At 39.1% G+C, this 25,970-nt stretch overlaps 1 protein-coding gene across 1 annotated transcript; it reads right to left on the bottom strand.

Annotated features, from left to right (window-relative positions):
* Nucleotides 1–1,626: 1,626 nt before the first annotated feature.
* Nucleotides 1,627–25,970, bottom strand: LOC143104120 (olfactory receptor class A-like protein 4). The gene is made up of 4 exons (XM_076268065.1): nt 25,669–25,970; nt 24,653–24,904; nt 23,427–23,681; nt 1,627–1,943 (listed from the first exon to the last, which is right to left on the bottom strand). Exons 1-4 carry the CDS (start codon nt 25,933–25,935, stop codon nt 1,731–1,733), a joined length of 987 nt encoding a protein of 328 aa, XP_076124180.1. The 5' UTR covers nt 25,936–25,970; the 3' UTR covers nt 1,627–1,730.

Consider the following 25,970-nt stretch of genomic DNA (forward strand, 5'->3'; position numbering starts at 1 on the left):
TATGTTTTGAATGTCGGCGACTGCTACATAAAAAAAATAGGTGCGTTCATAATACGTGTCGTGCGTGCTTGAGATGAAACCAGCAGTTTTCAGCAGGATCATGCGAAGAGGACCTGTCTCTTAATTTACAATGTTTCAGTCAAGCTTTGGTTGATTTAGATACAACTGGTATGCAAAATGTAAAGTAGTGGATTAACTTTAATTTGCTGTGCTGCATATTGGACAATAGATGCACATAGTAAATTATATAAAGTAGGCTTATTAAAATATGTAAATAGCTTAGTTAACTTTGAAAAAAATAAGCAAAACCAAATATGTACAGCCAGCTTCAAAAGCAAGCAGTCCAGACCCTAAAATTGGGCATTTATAGCTGTGAAGGTAATTCACACACAATTATTTTCTTTCGCCAAAATATATTTGGTAACTTCTGTAGACATCCAAAATGGGGTGGGGGTTAAAATTAGTAGGAAAAAAAACTATTGCATAAACAGTCATATATATCTTTTTGCCGTGGTATAGTCTTAATTTTCATTTAGATGTCTTGAAAAGGTCTTAAAAGTCTTTAAATTTGCACTTGGAAAATGTGCAGATACCCTGAGAAAGACCGTTGGTTAGCTAGCTCATTTAAAATATCCTAAACTTTTTTTGACCCTGCCTTTAAAAAAAAATCGGAATCAAGAATCGTTAGGAACCGGAATCGAAATAAGAAATCGGAATTGGAATCGGAATCGTTCAAATTGAAACGATGCCCAACCCTAGTCTTAACAGTACACGTGTAATACTCTTTTTGTCCATTGGTGGTTGTTTTGGCGCTGTTTCGCGTTTACCATCAAAAACGGAATGAAATGTAGGCCTATGCAAACAATGTAAGAGGCCTATGCTGACTGCATCAGTGATCAAAGTATTCTAAAAGTTTATCAATTAATTGTTAATAACTAACTAACTTCTACAGTATTCAAGTCATATTTCTGGGACTTATTCACTCGTTCAAATGTTCATCCAAATTCACAAAGTTCTCATCAGGTGAGTGAAAGTTAGAATGGTGGTCATTCCAGATGTTTTTGCCAGCATTTCATAAAACTCTCATAGTTTGACAACTTTAAATTATTTGTAGGATATTGCTTGAGCTGTGTATGCAAAGACACAGAGTTCAGAGTCCACACATTTTAAATAAAATATACTTTTGTGACTCCCTTCTAATACTTTTGGGAATGCTAAAGTCTTTTTATTAGTATTATTTCATTTGAGCTACATTTTACATGGCATGATGGCAATATAAACACAGCTGGTATTAAATGGTATTAAATTGCAGTAGCCTATGATTAAATTAATTGGAATATTCAACTAGACTGTTGTTGTTCACAGCACTAAGCTATTTATGGTTACTGATATACTCCGAGTATCTGGCCCTCAGGCATAGTGAGCTGGCCCTCGGAAGAAAAAGTTTGGGGACCACTGTTGTAATGTAACAAATTACTTTGAAATGATAGTAACAAGTAATAAATAATGCATTACGCTTTTGAAGTAACTTGTCCAACACTGGTGACTGATTTTAATTACAGCATTTCTTCACACATTTGTGATACATTTGATTTTTATAGTTGTATGAGTAAGTGGTGAGAACAAGACAAGAACCAGACAAGCTCAAAATGTCCACTGAAAGCTCTTGAAGGGGTAGTTTTCATTTCATTTTGGTGATGGGAATTCTTTGGTGTGCGAGGGTCTAGCCTTCAGTAAGTGATCAATGCCTTCAGAAAGGCTCGTAATCTTCTGTGTCCAAAAGCAAGGACAATGGGGGACAGTGCAATAAAGGTGATATTGGCAAAGCGAGCTATGATCAACAGAAAATCTGTAGATGAGCCACGGTTGTAATTGAAGTAGTTTACGGAGATGATACTGGTACCCCAGGAGGAGATGAACAGCATGATCAGAGCCAGAATCACCTGAGAGAGAGACAGAGATGGACAACGAGAGCTGTTAATGACCAAATTACCATATTATTATGAAAGGAATTGTTATCTACATGTACTTCCATTTACATTTCATAGGGTGTTTACACAATTAATGTAAATATATACAACTGAGTAAAGAACTGTATTAATTGAATTATTCCCTAAAATCCAGGCTATACCAGCACAGTTTCCATAGATGCGGGAAGGGGGGTGCTGCGGGGGCTGCAGCCTCCCTCGTCATAGCATCAGCCCCCCATGGTGGGGGGCTGTGGAGTAACATAATATTGTACTTAAAGCAACACCAAAGAGTTTTTTGTACCTTAAAATAATGTTTCCAAAATCGTTTCAGTGGTTCATCAACTCGTAACAGGGTGAACGGCACTTTCTGCATTCGCTTCGCGGCCCTCTAACGGCTATAACCGCACTATGTAAGTTTGCCGGATAGGGTAGCGGATCTGTAGTTCGATGGAATGAGACATGAGAAACTACAAATTTGACTTGCATCTGATGTCGCAATACATCGTACTTTCATAAAATCATGCAACATATTCTACCTTGTCTGTGGACATTGTTATTTGCAAAGCCGCTCTGGATAAACAAATAGGCTAGTGCATGCGACAGAGGAAAAGTTCTTTGGTGTTGCTTTAAAAACGTGAAATTATTGGGGGCCAAGCAGCGAAGCTGCGAGGCAACCATTGTGTTTCTCTTTGTTCTTATTAGGGGTCCGAGCAGCGTAGCTGCAGGAACCCTATTGTTTCTGTACCGTTCATTTTTTGGCCAAAATTCTGTAAAAGTCATACTGCAGCCTAAACCGTAACTCCAAAACTCTTGAAATGTTCAGGTATGGTTACCAGTACCCCCCTCTACCCATAACCCAAAATTTGGGGTACTGCACCCAAAGGTGGCGCTATTGAAAAAAAAAGATAATTATGCTTATTTCTCCTTACCAGATTCACCTAGACTCAAAATTCTTTCAGAATATTAATCTCTAAACTCAGATGCATCTTTTTGGCCCTGGTCTTATGGTCTACAAATGTTTACTTTTTCCACAATTTCATGGAAAAGCCAAACATTATAAAAAGTTTCACACTCTTCAAAAATAATCGAATCTTCACCAAAATTATCACAGACAATGTTTAGACCAAGCCTCACAAAAGTTATCGCTCAGAATTTTGATATTTTGTTCCATTTCAGAGATATAGGCCAATAAAGTTAGACCACTTAGGCCTTTTTTCCTAGATCACCTATATTCCTATAAACCGTAAGTCCTAGAAACTTGACATTTTCAAGTATTGTTACCAGTACCCCCCACTACCCATAACCCAAATTTGGGGTACTGCACCCAAAGGTGGCGCTCTTGTCAAAAACGCTTATTTCTCCTTACCAGATTCACCTAGACTCAAAATTCTTTCATCATATTAATCTCTACATTCAGATGCATCTTTTTCACCCTGGTCTTATGCTCTAAAAATGTTTACTTTTGCCACAATTTCAGAGAAAAGCCAAACATCATAAAAAGTTTCACAGGCTTCAAAAATTATCAAATCTTCACCAAAATTCTCACAGACAATGTTTAGACAAAGCCTCACAAAAGTTATCAAAAGAATTTGGATACGTTGTTCCATTTCAGAGATATAGGCCAATAAAGTTCGACCACTCAGCCCATTTCTCCTATATCACCTATATTCCTATATGAGTAATTTTTTTTTCTTGGATAACAACCATACAACCATCATTAGGTGGATACCATTAACAGTGCACATTTTCAGATATGTACTCTTTTTTATAAAGCCCTTAATTCTATTGTCAAATGTATGCTAGGAATTTTCTTGATGTTGTGTGTTTGCCAACACACATTTTCACCATTTGAATGTGACTGCTCAATGTGTATGATTGTCAGTGGCTGAGTGGGATAATGCCTAGTGCTGGTGTTTGTTAGGTTGAGAGTTCGAATCCTGCTAGAGCTTTAGGCTCAAGATGCACATGCTATTGGTTATTGAAGATTCACACTATTGAACAGCACCTGAATGACATCAGACAATTAACATTCACACTCATTAGTTGCCAAGAATCAGAATGCCGACACACTCTATGACATATAGGGTAACTTCTTTGTTTACTATTTTTCCTTCATCATTAAGTCTATCATATTTATATTTCATCCATTACTGTTCTTCTCTATAAATGTCTAATTGCCCCAGAATATCCAAAAGTTTTCAGGTGTACTCTTTCAGGAAAGCCCTTCATTTTATTGTCAAATGTATACTTGGAGTTTTTCTTGTGTGTTTACCAACACATATTTTCACCATTTGAATGTGACTGCTGAATGTGTATGATTGTCAGTGGCAGAGTGGGATAATGCCTAGTGCTGGTGTTTGTTAGGTTGAGAGTTCGAATCCTGCTAGAGCTTTAGGCTCAAGATGCACATGCTATTGGTTATTGAAGATTCACACTATTGAACAGCACCTGAATGACATCAGACAATTAACATTCACACTCATTAGTTGCCAAGAATCAGAATGCCGACACACTCTATGACATATAGGATCCCCGGTAGTGCTTTAGGCTCTAGCTCGAATACTATTGGTTATTGAAGATTCACACCATTGAACAGCACCTGAATGACATCAGGCAATCAACATTCACACTCATCAGTTGCCAAGAATCAGAATGCCGAGACACTCTATGACATTCAGGGGAACTTCTTTGTTTACTATTTTTCCTTCATCATTAAGTCTATCATATTTATATTTAATCTATTAGTGTTCATCTCTACAAATGTCTAATCGCCCCTCCATGCTTGGAGTTTTTCTTGTGTGTTTACCAATACACATTTTCACCATGTGAATGTGACTGGCCAACATGTAGGATTGACAGTGGCTCAGTGGGATAATGCCTTGTACTGGTGATCCTTAGGTTGAGAGTTCAAATCCCACTTGAAGCATTAGTGGGTTGTGGATGTTAGCATACTACAATAGAATGCTGTTGGGTTGTGGAGGTTAACACACTATAACATTACAGCTACTTGTCAATATGGACTTGTAGTGCAAGGCAAGTATTACTGTATAATTATAAGCTGTAGCCTATAATTATTTGTTATTCTTATAATATTTGTCATTTCTTATACATATTTAGTCGGCTCTTCCACTTGACAGAACAACTCTATATCGGTTAAGGATGTCACGCATGAAACAATGCTGCAGAAACATGAAAATACGACTTTGAGTTTAGTAGGCTATAATTTTCAGTTCCTGTTTATCTATTGCACAATGGGTAATAATTTAAAGGAATCATGTTGCAGTCTTGTAAATAGTGACCCTGCAAGATCCCTAGTCATTGCAAAATCATAGTCTGTGACTTAAAACTCTACTACTTGTCTTTAGATGTGAGAGGGTCTGAGACTGTAGTCTTTCAAAAATCTTTTCCAAATCTTTGCAAATCTTTCCAAAGTTTACCCGCTGGGAAACCCTGTAGCTCCGGAGCAGGGGCTCAGACCAGGATAAATTGTTTGCTCGCCCTCAGTTCGCTCTTTTGTTCATCTCAACCCAGCACTCCAGTGTGTCCTGCTCTGTGTGCGTCTTTGAGTTAACGTAAGTCATCACTTTAATCACCCTCACTATGACTTTTGTGATGTTTATCAGTTTGTAGAGTAGCTCTGCCATCATGTGTAAAGTTAAGGTCTTTGTTTGTTGGTTTGGTGTGTTGGAGTCCCATGTGAGAGATGATTAGGTGATGTTGGTTGACTTGGGATGTCAAGTATTGTTTAGTTGTACCTTATATAGCCTTATGATTTCAGTTTATTGTTCAAATGTCAATTGGTTTGTTTGTGAGTTGGGATCTGTACTGATTTACCCCATTTCACTGATTACTCCATTTTCTGTTTGTTTCCTCTTTGATGCAGCACACATACAAGTAAAGAACAAAAGAACAGATGAATTGAAACTCAAATAAAGTTAACTTGTGTTGCACCGAAACCTGCCATCTTCGTGTCATCACTCCATACCATTGAGCCTTCTGAGTCACACCATTGAACAGCACCTGAATGACATCAGGCAATTAACATTCACACTCATTACACACTGCTGGTGTTTGTTAGGTTGAGAGTTTGAATCCTGCTAGAGCTTGAAGCTCAAGATGCACATGCTATTGGTTATTGAAGATTGACACCATTGAACAGCACCTGAATGACATCAGGCAATTAACATTCACACTCATTAGTTGCCAAGAATCAGAATGCCGACACACTCTATGACATATAGGGGAACTTCTTTGTTTACTATTTTTCCTTCATCATTAAGTCTATCATATTTATATTTCATCCATTACTGTTCTTCTCTATAAATGTCTAATTGCCCCAGAATATCCAAAAGTTTTCAGGTGTACTCTTTCAGGAAAGCCCTTCATTTTATTGTCAAATGTATACTTGGAGTTTTTCTTGTGTGTTTACCAACACACATTTTCACCATGTGAATGTGACTGCCTAATATGTCGGATTGTTAGTGGCTCAGAGGGACAATGCCTAGTGCTGGTGTTTGTTAGGTTGAGAGTTCGAATCCTGCTAGAGCTTTAGGCTCAAGATGCACATGCTATTGGTTATTGAAGAGTCACACCATTGAACAGCACCTGAATGACATCAGGCAATCAACATTCACACTCATTAGTTGCCAAGAATCAGAATGCCGACACACTCGAAGACATATAGTGGAACTTCTTTGTTTACTATTTTTCCTTCATCATTAAGTCTATCATATTTATATTTCATCCATTACTGTTCTTCTCTACAAATGTCTAATTGTCCCAGAATTTCCAAACGTTTTCAGGTGTTCTCTTTCAGGAAAGCCCTTCATTTTATTGTCAAATGTATACTTGGAGTTTTTCTTGTGTGTTTACCAATACACATTTTCAGCATGTGAATGTGACTGGCAAAGATGTAGGATTGACAGTGGCTTAGTGGGATAATGCCTTGTACTGGTCATCCTTATGTTGAGTGTTCAAATCCCACCTGAAGCATTATTGTTAAAATACTGTTGGGTTGTGGAGGTTAGCATACTAGAATAGAATGCTGTTGGGTTGTGGAGGTTAGCACACTATAACATTACAGCATTACAGCTACTTGTCAATATGGACTTGTAGTGCAAGGCAAGTATAACTGTATAATTATACGCTGTTTATCTTATTGACTCCGACACAGAACCCACCACCACAAATACAATTCAATTCTGTGGGAAACACTGCCTTCCATTATCAAACCCTTCATCTTATCCACAACAAATAAATAGTCCTGTAGAATCAAGTATTGTTAGAATACTGTTGGGTTGTGGAGGTTAGCACACTATAATGTTACAGCACAGGGTAATCCTAATTTTATGCATCAAATTTATTCCAATCCAACTCAAAAGTGTTGAACGACACAAAGTGAAGGTTTTATCCAGATCAAAACCAAGAATAGATTATGTGATCTAATCCAATTTCAGGATCCTTGTTTCCCTTTGAACAACCCATTTTCAAGATTTGATCCAATCCGATAGCTGAAATCCGGTAACTGAAATCCGATAACCGAAATCCGATCACGTTTCTTTTGAACAATTGTGCCCAAACAATCAAAGCATATATAAAACTAAAAAGCTATGCCATCATGTTTGTTTTGCTCGGACCCCGTAAATCACCGCTTGCGGTTATATTTATTATTATTCCGCCATGGAAGTCTATGGCAGCCCATAGAACCGTCTGGTCAAAAGTTGTGAAATTTGGCACACTGATTGGGGACAGTCCCATGTTTAATGTCACCAAGTTTCATAACGGCACCTCAAGCGCTCTAGCGCCACCAACAGGCCAAATTTGAACATGCGTTCACGCACGTAACTTTTGACCCGTAGGATAGATTCTCAAAAATGAGGTATCATTGGAATCCTTGGATCAAGCCGAGTTCAACGCACCCTATGACGTCATTTTCCGCCATGATGGATTTTCCGCCATATTGGATTTTATCGAAAGTGAAACTAAAGTTTCACGCTTCACATAGTTTGTCCGATTTTCACGAAACTTAGTACATATGATCTTCAGACCAAGCCGCACAAAAGTTATCCAACAGATTCTTCAAATTCAAAACCGTTATATCGTAATATCCAATCGAAATTGGTGGCGAAATGGACTCATGACCCCATCAGGAGGAGGCTCAAAAAATTTGGTGACTTTTGACCTCTAGGGGGCGCTGCAATTAAGAAATATGCCTTTTGGCCTGTAGCTGCTGTTGTGCTTAGAATTAAAACGGATTAGTGGTGTCTGACAATACTGTCGAAGGTCCTTAGGTCAACAGAGGACAACTTGTGACATCAACATAATTGATTTGGCCGCCATATTGGATTTAATCAAAAACATGAATAAGTATTTACAAGTCACAAATTTCAGCTGATCCTCACCAAAATTGGCAGAGACCATCCTCAGACCATGCCTTATCAGTGTATTTTTTTCTGGAACAATTGACAAAAGCGTTTGCCTGTAACAGCCAATCGAAATATGCGGCGGAGCCGCCAAACAGGAAGTGAGCTCATATCTCAGCAACGCTTTCATGTATCAAAACCAAACTTAGTACATGGTCTTCTGGACCCACCAGGAGGACGCTCAAGAAATTTGGTGACCTTTGGCCTCTAGGGGGCTCTGTAATTGGCAAAAATGTATTTTGGCCTGTAGTTGCTGCATTATTCTGCAATGTAGGTCAATGGCATCCCATAGAACCGTCTGGTTCATCCTAATGATGCACAAATCATTTGGTGACCTTTGACCTCTATGGGTGCATTGAAATTACAGCAAGCATGATCATATCTCAATTGATCTTTTATTTATGATGTTAAACTGATGACAGCGAGTTCCATCCAGTTAATTCTAATGCTTGCGTGCAAGGGTGGGGCAGGGTGGGACAGGCAGGGGCGATTGCGGCGGTGGGTTGGCTGGGTGAGGGGGCAGCGAAACTCAGCCCTGATTCAGCCCCACAAAATCGGTTATGTTTCTATGTGAATCTTGACCTTGTAACTCAGCCAATCTTGGGTTGTTTGACATGGAACTTGCTGTGACTGCTTAATGCTATATGCCTGATGCCACAGCATTAAGTTGCATGGCAAATCTGGACTGCTGAACTGCCTGCTTGGCCCCCACATTGCTGCTTGCAGCTATATTTTATTATTATTTTATTATATTTAAAGAGGCTGTGTAGGCCTATAAGATATAAACTAATGATTCATTATTTTAATATTTCGTTGATAAAAGACTAGGCTACTCCTCAGGAAGTGCTTCCGTCACCTCACATTTGTTTGGACATGGCTAGCAATAGGCAGCAGAAACGTATTTCTGACTTTTTTTCGAGTAACACAGTTAAGAAAAGTAAACATAGTTATGGGAACCCCCGAAAAAGTTCAATCGATCACGCCTACAAATGCAACTAACTCTACTGGGTGACCTAACTAAGGAGAAAAGGTTCGTTGCAGTGAAAAAGGGTTGCTGAATTAATTTCATCCTTGCATCCCCAAACTACTGCGCTATTTAAAGAAGTTGAGGCATTCGTTGAGCTTTGTTTATGTCTACCTGTGTCAGCTGCTCCATCAGAAAGATCATTCTCAGCACTCAGATGACTGAAAACCTGGACCCAAAGTAGCCTACCACAAGCCAGAAGAGGTTGACACATCTGGCGCTAATGCACATACATAGTGACATTCTGGACAGGCTGGATATAGCTACCATCTCTTGTTCGGAGCTTCATCGGCAACACTCCAGAACGCAAGGCCATGTTTGGTGCACTTTAAATCGAGGTAAGAAATGGTTTTAAATCCCCTATACTGCCGCCGAGCATTTTAGCGTTATTCATTTTTGTATGCTGTGCCTATTCGTCGTAGTCCTGTGGCTGAAGAAGTCTACGCTAGCATAAGGCTGCATATCACTAAATAATATGTCTATTATTTAGTGATTCAATATGAAATTAGGTAATTGTTTTTTTGTGTGCTTTTTGTTTCAGATATAAAATAAATTAGGAAATATTTATCCTATTACTGCAGCTTATTACTGCTCAGCAGCCTGTTGCAAAACATTCACATAGCCTATTTTTGCTATAATGAATATCTTGATCGATTAACCCATTTAAGCCCAAATTTTTCCCAGACATGCAAATATGCAGATCATGTGTTATTAGCAACCCTTTGAAGTAATCAATAATTTTTTTTTTTTTTAAATGTATAAAAGTAGATGAAAAAGTGAGTTTTATTATGGATTTTATTTAGGATAATATGCGTATACTCAATTAAAGGTTGCTCAAATTGCTTTTTTGTTAAAATAAAGGTATTCTGACAGGAATTTTTTAAACTGATATGAACACTGACACCATTGGCAATAATAAATATGAAAAATATGTAAACATTGTTTTTTTACCAGGAGCTTCGGCTCGTTAAAATAGAACCCCCCATGCGTGCGTGTCTGCATGTAGTTGTGAGAGTTAGTGTATATGGTCTCTGTGTGTGTATCTGCATGGGGTGTGAGAGTTAGTGTGCATATTGTGTGTGTGTGTGTGTATATATATATATATATATATATATGCACTTTGCCTGCTGCTCTCACACACCCACCTGCAGATACACACACACACACACACACATATATATATATATATATATATATATATATATATATATATATATATATATATATATATATATATATATGTGTGTGTGTGTGCATGTGTACTGTATGTCTCTGTGTGTGTCTGAGTGTGTATATCTGTGTGTGTGAGTGTGTATGTCTGTGTGTGTGCGCGTATATACACACACACACACACACATGTGTGTGTGTGTGTATATATATACGCGCACACACAGACATACACACACAAATACACACACACACAGATATACACACTCAGACACACACACAGACATACACACTCACACATATAACACATATATATATATATATATATTAGGGCTGAACGATTTATTGCATTTGCGATAATATCGCGATATGATGAAACACGATTTTCAAACCGCAAAGGCTGCGATTTGTAATATGTGACGTCACCAAAACGCATTTATACTTGCGCTTGCCAACGCGCCGACTCTTCTCACCGACCACTGAAAAAGCAAAAAATGTAAACAAGAGGACCAGCTAACAGTGTCAAGAAAGGTCTGATCAGTAGAGCTACTTTGGTTAAAAATAAACCTCTTCATTACCTTTTGCTCGAACCTGCCATGTCCCTGGTTCTAGTTCATAATTCCCCTGTGCTGCTACTCTGGCTGGTAACTTCGTTCACTTGTCCAGCTGACGATTAAAACTCCACGACTGTTTAGGCTGCACAGCAGCCATTCACCTGTGCACTGGGGACTTTGTTTACTGGAGTACAGTGACAGTGGGGGCATTTGCGATATCCAAGGGGGTTGGCGGCACAGAATTGATGCATAATGTTATCCGCAAGTAGTTGACACAGCTAACCACCAAAAACCCAGCTGTTCTAACATTAGCTTACCAGCTAAGGCTCTAGGCTACATACATGCTGCTAACTTTGCATGTTTAAAGAGTTTTGTCTCCGCGATTGGCTTTGTGATATGAACAAACTAGTTAATTGGCATGCATGCGTATTGCGCTGCGGTGTTGATGATGCTAACCTTTAGTTAACACCGAGCCGAACGGTCATTCGGCCGCATTTATTTGCGCTACAACAATCTACAGTAGTTTGTTCCGATTCACGTGTAAGTAGCCTACAGAGGAGAGGAGCGGGTCTGTGTGTGTGTGCCTGCGCGCGCGCGCCCGTGTGTATGGAGAGCACAGGACAAGGAGAAGCCGTGTCAGTGCCACTACATGTAGACCTATTTGTTAACTAACAAGAAGGTCATATCTACATGAAATAGAAACAAAATAGAAACGAATCAGAATCATTAAATGTTTACAAGGCTGGAAGTTCAACAAATATAGGTCTACTAATGTGATTAAAATATGTCATTCATCAATCATATTCAATGACCTAATGCCATCATAACATAGGCCTGGGCTCCAGGAAAGAACAGTTTATGTTTAACTTATCTAATTTTGTGTTGGTCATACTATAGAACAATATATTGCTTGTCTTTATTGAATAAGACAGAAGATAAAGAGCTTAAAAATAATCGCATATCGCATCGCAATCGCAATATTGGTGAGAAAAATCGCAATTAGATTTTTTTCCAAAATCGTTCACCCCTAATATATATATATATATATATATGTGTGTGTGTGTGTGTGTGTATCTGCAGGTGGGTGTGTGAGCAGCAGGCAAAGTGCATGTCGCGTGCAATGTGAAGTCCCCTTGAGTGTGTATGTCTGTGTGTGTGTTTGTGTCTTTGTGTGTGTGAGTGTGTATGTCTGTGTGTGTGAGTGTATATCTGTGTGTGTGTGTGTGTGTATTTGTGTGTGTGTGAGTGTGTATCTGTGTGTGTGAGTGTGTATATCTGTGTGTGTGAGTGTGTATGTCTGTGTGTGTGTTTGTGTCTGTGTGTGAGTGTGTATGTCTGAGTGTGTATATCTGTGTATGTGAGTGTATATCTGTGTGTGTGTGTATGTGTGTATTTGTGTGTGTGTGTATGTGTGAGTGTGTATGTGTGTGTGTGAGTGTGTATATTTGTGTGTGTGTGAGTGTGTGTGAGTGAGTGTATGTCTGTGTGTGTGTGAGTGTGTATATCTGTGTGTATGTGTGTGTGAGTATGTATGTGTGTGTGTATCTGTGTGTAAGTGTGTGTGTATGTCTCTGTATGTGTGTATGTATGAGTATGTGTGTGTGTTTGTAGGTGTAGAAGTATGTGTGCATCTAGATACAACATTCTATCCCACCGGTCACTATTGTGACCGTTAACATGTTTACTCATTCTGCAAACACACCAAAGACATTTGAATAATTATAAATGTATATATCATAACTAGACACCTTAAAGACCATGTGTACAAAAATATTTGTCCTATGTTTATTTTAACATACTTTAAAAACCTTTTATTTGGGAGCTGTGAGGCCGTCATCCTCTTCTCAAGGTGCAACCAGGAAGTAAACAGCTCTGGTCATGTGACAATTTACTCAAAACATTTGACACTGCACACATTTCATTGAAACACTCTATTGTTTCAATATTTACTGAAAGAGTATTGGGATATTCCCCATTTACAGTTTTAGAGGCTTATAAGTACATATTTTTTTTCGGTCACAATTGTGACCGATGGGGTGAAATGGGTTAACAAATAAGCTGTCACAAGACAACATAGACCTACACATTAATTTAATTGGAACACCATGCTATTGTAGAGACTAAATGACCAGTGGTGTAAGGTTAACAGGGTGGCCTATTACTGCTAGCTTGCTATTTTAGTGAGCAGTTCGAGGCCCACAAGTGATATTCATAATTTTTGCGCACAATGTGTGTTTCTGCACAAAAAACGAACAATGTCTGATGGGGTCATGCCAGTTTGTTACTGTTTGTGATGCAAAATTACTGAGGCAAAATTCATCTGCATTATTCAAGGCATGCATTCGCTATGTTTGCTCATGTCATAGGCTATCACCAGTTAACATGGACATCAGGATAGCTAGTAAACTAGTAGACTAGTCTACTAATGACAAGCGTTGCTCTCTGTGGCGTATTGGTGATAGTGCTTGCTGCTTGGAACATTTTGCCTCAGTGACACTCATGTTCGAAACCCAACAAAACCTTCGCTGATTTACTTTGACACATTTCCTGTTTGCACAACATTTTGTGTGGATGCTTAAGCAGACATGCCTTATACATGAACTGGTGATTTCCACGTGTTTTCGGCAAGATCTTGCTTATTATTCTGTCGCCACATAGGCTTGTGAAAATGTGAATCTCCAGCACTGGAAGGGCGGAGGCAGAGCATAGCGTTGTTAACAAGTAGGCAGGGTCTTGTTGAATATTCACGGATTTTATGCAAATATCACAAGTTAACCTGCTCACCATCTAAACTGGAACACCGGCACAATTGTAACACTTTTTTATTTTTCCAATTCAAACTCGATTTACACAAAGACGATAGACTTGAGAGATGTGAAATTTGACCAGAACAGAGTTGTACATGTCTACTCCATGAAAGTTGAAACAGAATTTAAAAAATATGTTAGATTCTAACAGTGCTAAAATCGTGAATCCTATAACATATTTTAACACAAAACACTGCTGGGTTAAACAAAGAGCATCTGTTTTCATATAAAATCAACAAAAAAAGTCCAAATGTATGACTGTTACAGCTAATTTATTGCATTATTGATTAGCGATTGCAGACCATATGTTACGGTGTTATGCTAGCTCACAATAACCTTTAAATATGCTTATTTTGGCCATATCCACTTGATAAAACCAGTAAATATAGTTAATAAACTGCTTATTTCTTACATGTCTGAAGCATTTGGTCCAACAGTGATATTTCAAGTTGCTGTGTTAACTTTAATTGGATGATCGCGGCACAAAAATCATAATCCATAACTCGCAATGAGAATGTTCGCGCATGCGTAGGGTGACCACCTGCTAATAAGCCCAAGGGGGGACAAGGGGTATGTTTCTGAGGGACAATGTGGGACACTGCCTGGCGTGGCGGTGCCCCCACCTCACGGTCAGACTCACTGATATTGGTTTACCCATTTCTAGCACATACCACCTTACATGGTATATTAATAATGCCCTATTCCCCTAAACATGTGTAATTGCTGATGCATCATGAATAGGCCAACCAATGTGTATTTTGTTTTTCTAAATAAAGATTCATAATACTTTGAACATTCAATGAATTGACAGATGCACTTCCACTTCCACTTCCGATTTACTTTAGCTATTTCATTTTATTTATTTTTCATTATTTATTCACTTTAAATAAATTATAATGTAAAACTGTAGGATTAACAGGAATTGTAGTTGCTCAACACCACAGGAACAGTTAAAAAAAAAAGTCTTAACTCACAACGCCAGAGGTTCACGGAACGAGAAGGGGGAGGAAGGATGGTGGACTTGCATGTTAGTAAAGGCAGGCGCAGGGGGAAAAAAACTGTTCAGTGTTCTGGGTAGCCTAACGTTCACTAATGTTGTATGATAAAGTCACATCTAGGTTTGACTTCCTCCGCAATTACTTTGTTGTATGGAATAAAATAACACTGTATTTGTAAATAACAGACTTTATTTTATTGTAGGCTATATGTGCTTTGGGAATATTTCAGCCACCACTTGGCCTAACGTAGGCACGAAGCTGAAGTTGGCCGCACATTCAGAATGCGGTGTAGTTAAGTTTCGATTCCACCTTAAATATTGCAATTTTCTACCGACAGGGGGCAGCGCTGACTGCAAATACGCGATAACACTGGCATTTGCCTAGTAGCAGACCATAGATATATACACTAGATGTCGCCTTCTGCTTCTCAGCATGCGTCAACACTGCCGCCATCTTGGTACAGGGATCTGAAGCGCTAAACTAGTTCTCCTGTATTGTCAGCGTTACCTATTTAGCGACGTTTGGCCATCCCCAGCGATAGAAAACCTTTTTAGCGATTAGCGACAAATTTGGGAACTTCTAACAATGATGGCAGATTGGCTTCTTTGTTGTTGAAACGTAAGAAAATCACCTTTCTCATGGCTTTGTCATTTATGAATTCAGCTACATCTCGTTTGCCCATGGCACTGACCCATGATTATAAAAGTAACGACTGGCGTAGCCTATGTAGTAGCAGAGGCAAATGTTCTACAGATCTACAGCAACTTCTGGTGAGATTACAACTTACATGAGTAAACGAGACGAGGGGTATGTGGCCTCAACCAGAGCCTGTCTACGAAGAGCCTGTTTACTTTCATTGTATCGAACCTGGTTGCAGTTTACTCATTGTTCCTCTAGGGGCCGCCGCTAGCTAGTGCAGAATGAATGGGAGTCTATGGGGCTAGACGGGTAAAATGTATCTTTATTATCGTCTTAAGCTTAGTTTTCTCTAGACTCAACCATAAATACATGCCTGTCAGTTGGAACAACCCAAAAAACTAGATAATTGCTTGAGATTTTGACGATTTATGGTGATTTTATTTTCGCTAGATCTTTGCCCAGATTGACGCTAATGCATTATAGAGGAGTGGATCACTGAAGCAAGATGGCGTCTCGATTGACGCATTCGTTCCAATGAACAGCAGTAGTCAAGGCGACATCTAGTGTATATATCTATGGTAGCAGACGAACATGTAGGCTACTCCTCACAGACGAATAAAAGCCTTTTTTCTGGTGACTCCATTGTCGACCAATCTTTAAGTAAATGATACAACATGCTTTCTGTCAAATAAATCGGTTCATATTGCACTTGTTTTGGGGGGGCTTTTCTGTTTCTTCTTTACATGAGCTATATTTCATATTTTACAATTTATGCACTAGATTTGATACCCATTGCTCACACATGATTTGCCGTGAGATATTACACCACATCCCGATACTACCGTCTCACAGTGTTCATATGACACCCAGCATGCCAAATTTCGTCGTGGAAAATGCCCATTTTTCTTACATTTAAATTACTATATTTCATATTCCACAGTATATGCACTAGATTTGATACCTATGGTCCATACATCATTTGCCGTGAAATATTACACCACATCCCGAAACTACAGTCTCTGTGCTTTCATTTGACACCATGCATGGCCAATTTCGTCGTGGAAAATGGGCATATTTCATAGATTTAATTTACATGAGCTATATTTCATATTCCACAATTTATGCACTAGATTTGATACCTATAGCCCATAAATCATTTGCCGTGAAATATTACACCACATCCCGATACTGCAGTCTCTGAGCTTTTATATGACACCCTGCATGTCAAATTTTGTCGTGGAAAATGGCCATATTTTATAGATTTACTTTACATGAGCTATATTTCATATATTACCATTTGTGCACTTGATTTGATGCCTATTGCCCACACATCATTTGCCGTGAAATATTACACCACATCCCGAAACTACAGTCTCTGAGCTTTCATTTGACACCATGCATGGCCAATTTCGTCGTGGAAATTCACCCTTTTATTACAATTGAAATTACATGAGCTGTTTTTCATATTCCACAATGTATGCACTGGACTTGATACCTATTGCCCACACAACATTTGCCGTAAAATATTACACCACATCCCGATACTATCGTCTCACAGCGTTCATATGACACCCAGCATGCCAAACTTCGTCGTGGAAAATGGCCATTTTTCTTACATTTAAATTACATGAACTATATTTCATATTCCACAGTATATGCACTAGATTTGATACCTATGGTCCATACATCATTTGCCGTGAAATATTACACCACATCCCGAAACTACAGTCTCTGTGCTTTCATATGACACCTTGCATGCCAAATTCCATCGTGGAAAATGGCCATTTTCCTTACATTTAAGTTAAATGAGCTATATTTCATATTTTACAATTTATGCACTAGATTTGATACCTATTGCCCACACATCATTTGCCGTGAAATATTACACCACATCCCGAAACTACAGTCTCTGAGCTTTCATTTGACACCATGCATGGCCAATTTCGTTGTGGAAATTCACCCTTTTATTACAATTGAAATTACATGAGCTGTTTTTCATATTCCACAAATGTATGCACTAGATTTGATGCCTATTGCCCAAACATCATTTGCCGTAAAATATTACACCACATCCCGATATACTACCATCTCACAGCGTTCCTATGACACGCTGCATGCCAAATTTCGTCGTGGAAAATTGCCATTTTCCTTACATTTAAGTTACATGAGCTATATTTCATATTTGACAAATTATGCACTAGATTTGATGCCTATTGCCCACACATCATTTGCCATGAAATATTACACCCTATCCCGATACTACCGTCTCACAGCGTTCCTATGACACCCTGCATGCCAAATTCCATCGTGGAAAATGGCCCTTTTTCATAGATTTAATTTACATGAGCTATATTTCATATTCCACATTTTATGCACTTTACTTGATACATATGTCCCATACATAATTTGCCGTGAAATATTACACCACATCCCGATACTACAGTCTCTGAGCTTTCATATGACACCTTGCATGCCAAATTCCATCGTGGAAAATGGCCCTTTTTCATAGATTTAATTTACATGAGCTATATTTAATATTCCACAGTATATGCACTAGATTTGATACCTATGGTCCATACATCATTTGCCGTGAAATATTACTCCACATCCCGAAACTACAGTCTCTGAGCTTTCATTTGACACCATGCATGGCCAATTTCGTCGTGGAAAATGGCCATTTTTCTTACATTTAAATAACATGAGCTATATTTCATATTTTACAATGTATGCACTAGACTTGATACCTATTGCCCACACAACATTTGCCGTGAAATATTACACCACATCCCGATACTACCGTCTCACAGCGTTCCTATGACACCCTGCATGCCAAATTTCGTCGTGGAAAATGGCCATTTTTCTTACATTTAAGTTACATGAGCTATATTTCATATTTGACAAATTATGCACTAGATTTGGTGCCTATTGCCCACACATCATTTGCCGTGAAATATTACACCACATTCCGAAACTACAGTCTCTGAGCTTTCATTTGACACCATGCATGGCCAATTTCGTCGTGGAAAATGGCCTTATTTCATAGATTTAAGTTACATGAGCTATATTTCATATTCCACAATTTATGCACTAGATTTGATACCTATGTCCCATACATCATTTGCCGTGAAATATTACACCACATCCCGATACTACAGTCTCTGAGCTTTCATATGACACCTTACATGCCAAGTTCCATCGTGGAAAATATTACACCACATTCCGAAACTACAGTCTCTGAGCTTTCATTTGACACCATGCATGGCCAATTCCGTCATGGAAAATCCCCATTTCATTACAATTGAAATTCTATGAGCTATATTTCATGTTTTACGATTTATGCAGATTTGATCCCTATTTGGCGTGACATACAGCACATCCAGATACAACAGACTTTGCACTATTTAAAAAATCTCACAAACTATATGTGTGCTTAAGTATAGCATGAATGAGAATTACTCTGCATATAGCTATAGGCTACGCTACTCAGGTCTCTTATTTGACACTCCGACTGTCAGTCATAACTGTTGAAATCTGACAATGATCACGAGGAGCGTGCAATTACATCCATTGTGCAGTTATTCTTTTTTTCTGAAATATAGCTCATGTAAATTAAATCTATGAAATATGCCCATTTTCCACGACGAAATTTGGCATGCAGGGTGTCAAATGAAAGCTCAGAGAATGTAGTATCGGGATGTAGTGTAATATCTCACGGCAAATGATGTGTGGGCAATAGGCATCAAATCAAGTGCACAAATGGTAAAATATGAAATATAGCTCATGTAACTTAAATCTATGAAATAAGGCCATTTTCCACGACGAAATTGGCCATGCATGGTGTCAAATGAAAGCTCAGAGACTGTAGTTTCGGAATGTGGTGTAATATTTCACGGCAAGTGATGTGTGGGCAATAGGCACCAAATCTAGTGCATAATTTGTCAAATATGAAATATAGCTCATGTAACTTAAATGTAAGGAAAATGGCCATTTTCCACGACGAAATTTGGCATGCAGGGTGTCATAGGAACGCTGTGAGACGGTAGTATCGGGATGTGGTGTAATATTTTACGGCAAATGATGTTTGAGCAATAGGCATCAAATCTAGTGCATACATTTGTGGAATATGAAAAACAGCTCATGTAATTTCAATTGTAATAAAAGGGTGAATTTCCACGACGAAATTGGCCATGCATGGTGTCAAATGAAAGCTCAGAGACTGTAGTATCGGGATGTGGTGTAATATTTCACGGCAAATGATGTGTGGGCAATAGGTATCAAATCTAGTGCATAAATTGTAAAATATGAAATATAGCTCATGTAACTTAAATGTAAGGAAAATGGCCATTTTCCACGATGGAATATGGCATGCAAGGTGTCATATGAAAGCTCAGAGACTGTAGTTTCGGGATGTGGTGTAATATTTCATGGCAAATGATGTATAGACCATAGGTATCAAATCTAGTGCATATACTGTGGAATATGAAATATAGTTCATGTAATTTAAATGTAAGAAAAATGGCCATTTTCCACGACGAAGTTTGGCATGCTGGGTGTCATATGAACGCTGTGAGACGGTAGTATCGGGATGTGGTGTAATATTTCACGGCAAATGTTGTGTGGGCAATAGGTATCAAGTCTAGTGCATACATTGTGGAATATGAAAAACAGCTCATGGAATTTCAATTGTAATAAAAGGGTGAATTTCCACGACGAAATTGGCCATGCATGGTGTCAAATGAAAGCTCAGAGACTGTAGTATCGGGATGTGGTGTAATATTTCACGGCAAATGATGTATGGACCATAGGTATCAAATCTAGTGCATATACTGTGGAATATGAAATATAGTAATTTAAATGTAAGAAAAATGGGCATTTTCCACGACGAAATTTGGCATGCTGGGTGTCATATGAACACTGTGAGACGGTAGTATCGGGATGTGGTGTAATATCTCACGGCAAATCATGTGTGAGCAATGGGTATCAAATCTAGTGCATAAATTGTAAAATATGAAATATAGCTCATGTAAAGAAGAAACAGAAAAGGCCCCCCAAAACAAGTGCAATATGAACCGATTTATTTGACAGAAAGCATGTTGTATCATTTACTTAAACGACAATGGAGTCACCAGAAAAAAGGCTTTTATTCGTCTGTGAGGAGTAGCCTACGTGTTCGTCTGCTACTAGGCAAATGCCAGTGTTATCGCGTATTTGCAGTCAGCGCTGCCCCCTGTCGGTAGAAAATTGCAATATTTAAGGTGGAATCGAAACTTAACTACACCGCATTCTGAATGTGCGGCCAACTTCAGCTTCGTGCTACCGCAGTGGATAACGTTAACGTTAGTGAAGGTAACGGTAACGTTAACACTCTTTCAAGTAGGCCTATGGCTAATGAAATCTCTGATAACAGATCAATCCACAGCAATGAAATGTGCTTTGTGTGGTAATAATAGGTAGATTTGTGGTAGCCTATTTGTAGGCTACTGCTAGGTCCATATGATTTCCAGTGTATACAAACGACTTTCAAGCACTGCTCAAGTAGCCTAGCTAAATTAAATGTGTGTAATCGGTCGCGTATGTAACTCTTCTCGACTTATACTTTGTTAAATTTAACATCCCCACAATTTAAATGAGAAACCCATGTTAACAATTCACCTACGCTACGACGGACCTTACACCTAGGGAGAGGGGGGTGTAATTTAAGTCATAACTTGTGTTACCAGAGCCCGTCTACCGATTCTCTGGTGTTACGTTGAAACTATTCAGTTTGGTGCAAACCGATACATTTTAGTAGCTCGTAAACTTCAACGTAGTTTACGTTAGAACTAAGCTAAGATGGAACTTACGTTCAACTGGTGCAACCGGCTGCAGGATATAGAGCACCAACTTTTTTTTGAGCAAGCATTGATTATGCGTGACACAGTCTCAATTTGCGGGACGCATGAATTGGGCTTCAAACGCTGTGCGCGCACGCGCTACGCGGGACGGGTGGTCACCCTACGCATGCGCGATAAAATCAGTTCATTTTGCCATAGAGTGTCCCAGTGACTTCCGTTTTACTTCCGCTACAAGGGACCTTCCTTTCAAAAAAATATGAACGGGAGGTAATGGAGAGATAACAATTATTTTTTGGTCCAGTTTGAATTGTGCCACGAATTTCACATAAGATGTCTGTGAATTTAAAAGATAATTTTTCACGTCAAGAAAGTACTGTTGTTCGATAGACTTCAAAAGTTATGTTGGTTTTGTGCGAATCCGCTCAGTGGACTACATCTCTCGTCTCGAACGATGTACGTCACCAACGTAATTAACGATGAGATTAGCTGTTATGCTAGTTAACGGTTGCATCTTGCTGCCTGCTATATCACTTAACAGTATCTAATGTACAGTCTATGGACGAATACAACTTACCTGATGTGTTTAATCCTCTGACTCATGGTATTTTCATCGGCAAGGAAAGCCCAATTAAGACCTGTTGCTGGTATGCTTGTACAATCTAGTGTGGCTGTGAATGAGCTAACGTCACTAGCGCGACTGATGGGTTTGTAGTCGTTGGAATTACAATCTTTCACAATGTTGTAATTCAATAGTTACGAAACAAACTGCAAATGTCTTTACATGAGAATTTGTCTTTAAAATTGACAAAAATCATATGGGTAATTCAAGGCACAAGTCAACCGGGACCAAAAAAATAATTTCTTTTTCGCCATAGACTGGCGTTCAAAATTTTTTGAAAGATAGGTTCCATGGAGGCAAATGGAAGTGGCGTCACTGGGACACTCTATAGAGACTGGTGTTACAACTGACCCGCACAGGTCATGTTTTTATTTTCGTTTAATTGCATTTGCTGTGACTATATAAATCAAATGACACTCATGTTAACTTGAAACAGAGGGACTGAAGATATGAATGACATGTGAGTCCACACGCTCAAATTTCACGAAGCAAACTTAAACAAACAGTTGCGGTTAAAAAATAAATAAAAATTCGCGATGCTGGAATTTTGCACCTTTTTGCTTAATATCTCTGTTCGTATTTATAGTAGACCATTCATATTTGGATGGCTGTAAGATTATACATAATTACATGATATGTGTCTGTTTACGTTTCCGTAGACCATATCTTGAGAATAAAACACTGTTACATTTGTACCGCTGTTGTACCAGTTCTCCCCTAGGCCTACTAGTGGGGCTGTTAAGCTCAACGATCTTGCTTTTTATGAAAGAAGCATGAAACTTTCAGGGTTTGTTCTTGATGACCTAAGCTTTAATTTTAGATCTGGAGGCATTGTCAGTTTTACCTCTGAGGTCAGATAGAGGTCATTGACCTCTGTAATAGGCTATGTTGTGACGTTGTGATTTTGTTTTTTAAAATGTATGCAAATTAGCACATTTTTTATGAGATAAGGCCTAATTTGCATATTTAAACATGAAAATATAAAAAACTTTCAATACATTTTTTTTAGCTTAACATGAGTAATCAACTGAGAAAGTTTCATGGTCTCTATATTATCTATTATTATTTTGTTTTACCCCATTCACCTGTAGTGTCACAACATATTACAGAGGTTAGTGACCTCTATCTGAACTCAGAGGTCAAACTGAGAATGCCTCCAGATCTTAAATTAAAGCTTAGGTCATCAAGAATAAACCCTGAAAGTTTCATGCTTCTTTCATAAAAAGCAAGATCGTCCCTATTTTAAGAGCTTAACAGCCCCACTATATAATATTATGTTGAAAACGTCAGCCACAGCCCACAGCATAATGACGTCACGTGTTTTCCAACCCAGCCATCAGCCCCACTCGCTTGAAACAGCTTCCAGCACACCTGACAGTTTCTGTATGTTACCTTGGCAGCACGTCTCTCGGCGGGCACTCTCCTGATGACGGGGGCATCTGGGCTCCTCTGCGTGTGAAGGATAGAGCTCTGGTGGGCATAGAGCGTCAGCAGCGAGCCCAGGTTGGTGAAGCTCATCAGGATGATGGGGAGGCTCTCATGGATCACCATGGAGGTTGTCGCATAGGCCAGGCCACTGTAGGAGCTGGGGAAGTTCCACACGCAGCCCAGCAGGGGGCGTGTGGTGCTGCTCACTAACATTAAAGTCTATAAGCGATTGGAAGCATGAGGTAAACGTTTATTTGGTGTTTACTTTTATTTATAGAGAAATATTGGAATATTATTCATCTTTCTCTCATTAAAGAACCCAAAAAACCTTTGTGGAGTACTTGTCATGGTTCAGATATTTAGAATACTTAACAGCGTGACCTAACTGTTCTTCAGTTTAGTACCCATTCAGATGGGTACAGTATAACATCCCAAGACCATAAACGTACAATGTACAATAGCTGATAACATATCATTTTCCATACTCTATTGTAACAAATCCTTCTGCATTGATATTGTGATCGAATCAGAATTAATTATACTGTTCATGTTACTTCCCTCAGGGCTGCGCTACAGTCTATGGCAAAGAAAAAGATCTACATGGGCTCTTTCATCCCAAATGCAATTACTATGGTTAATGAACTATGGAAAAATAAACACTGGAGTTTAGTTTGGTTAGCTATGTACTGCATATGTGCCCAGCTAGGTCTGGGAGAAGAAGGGGGAGGCAGGATGGGGGGTCTGGGGGAAGGAGCATTATAGGAAGATGGAGGGACTGGAGCACTCTGTGTGTGTGTGTGTGTGAGAGAGAGAGAGAGAGAGAATATGCAATCGAGATCTATTTTGTGAGGTATTTATCCCATGGATATGTTGTGTTTTTTGAATTGTGTCTATACTGTATATTGTATGTACTGTCTATTTTATTGGTGGGACCAAAGGCAATATTTGTGCCTGATATGACAATAAAGTCTATACTATTATATTCTATTGTCCTATTCTTTTAGGTTCAGTGCAAAAGTACATCCTGCATCAGGACAAAAGTACATCCTGCATCCTGCATCAAGACCATCACCAAAACAAGCACTCATGTTTTACTGATTAAGAGACCACATCTTCTGGCCCTGTACTGCACATCTTCAGCTCTGTGTGTGGTGTGGGTGTGGGGGACACAATGTACACTGGGCACATACCTCTGTTGAGTTCCTGTCCCCACTGGTTGAGAAGATATATGCAGGGATGGCATACAGCAGGTTGATGACCCAAATGATGGCAAAGACAGCAAAGACAAATTTGGACAGGCCTCTGTTGACCGAGATGGGAGTGATGCGCCGGAGAGTCTGGAAATGGAAAGCGCTGAGGAAGAAGGTGGACCACACATTCACGGAGCGCATCCACACCCACAGGCCCATGAGGAACTGGCACCATTCTCTGGATGAGTACAGCTAGCATCATCAAGAAAGAGAGGCCAGAGAGATCTTATCAATAGAAAAGAAAAGAGAGCAAGAAGCATTTGCAATCATAATCCAGTGACCTAATACAGAAACTTTTGCAACAGCGCAGGCAGTACTGCATTAGAACAAAAAACTCTGTGAACCGCATGTGTAGCCTACAACCATGAGATTGCATATGTTCAATTGGTGGGACTGACTTAAAAACACCCAAGAAATATTGATAGGATTGTTGAAATTTGTAGAATGGATCTAATCAGTTTATGATGCATCATGATCTCAAAGTTATCCTTTATTATCTTTAAAGATCTTTAAACAGGCCTAAGATCTTTAAACAGGCCTACTTTTGAAAAGTATCATATAATCTAAGCATGTGTCCCTTCTGTTACAACTTAAACTAAAGAATTTCCCACGAGTAGGCAAGAAACAGGCTCACAAGCCCTTTAGAAGAAGTTAAATGTGACACCCCCGCTCATCCATTTCACTGATCTTCACCACGGCCCAGAGGCAGGGATGTCAAAGTAGGGCAGTCAGTTCATGAACTTATAGTGAGCCATTATAAAATAACCACCTCAGAGCAGAAGTGCAAATCGTGTCATCCCTGTGATCCTACCTAACATACATCTCCTTTGTTACCCAGTTCACCACATCAGAAGGCACGCTACACAAAATTGCAATGATTATTCTATCATTAATCTATGTCTTGGCTCTGAGTAAAGGCACTTATAACTTTTACCAATCAGCCTCATCCCACCTACCTCAACTCCCAGATCTGATATGACCAACAGGGTGTTCCTCGTGATGGACACCATGAGGTTGGAGAAGGCCATGTTCACCAGGATCATGTCCGAACTGCGACCTCCACCTTGGTCCTTGATAACACCCTTGCCAATCACACCAATGATCGTTGCATTTCCCAGGATCCCAATCACAACCAGTATTAGGTAGAACGTTGTCTGAATGTCTGACACCCGGATCCGGAGACCCATACCAATGGGCTTCACGGTCGCGTGTATTTCCTCCATGGCCCAAACCGGTGGGGCTTCTTTTTGAGACTCAG

Source organism: Alosa pseudoharengus, unplaced genomic scaffold (genome assembly GCF_046254945.1).
Source record: "Alosa pseudoharengus isolate Yale_2024_CS ecotype anadromous, Long Island Sound unplaced genomic scaffold, YU_APseudo_1.1 YU_APseudo_1.1_scf_5, whole genome shotgun sequence".
In the NCBI taxonomy this organism is placed as follows: domain Eukaryota; kingdom Metazoa; phylum Chordata; class Actinopteri; order Clupeiformes; family Clupeidae; genus Alosa; species Alosa pseudoharengus.

Coding starts and splice junctions, on each gene's coding strand:
- LOC143104120 (XM_076268065.1), bottom strand. CDS start 25,935: ATGGAGGAAATACACGCGACCGTGAAGCCCATTGGTATGGGTCTCCGG. Junction 24,905..25,668: donor TATCAGATCTGGGAGTTGAG/GTAGGTGGGATG, acceptor TGATGATGCTAG/CTGTACTCATCCAGAGAATG. Junction 1,944..23,426: donor CCGAGAGACGTGCTGCCAAG/GTAACATACAGA, acceptor TCTCTCTCTCAG/GTGATTCTGGCTCTGATCAT.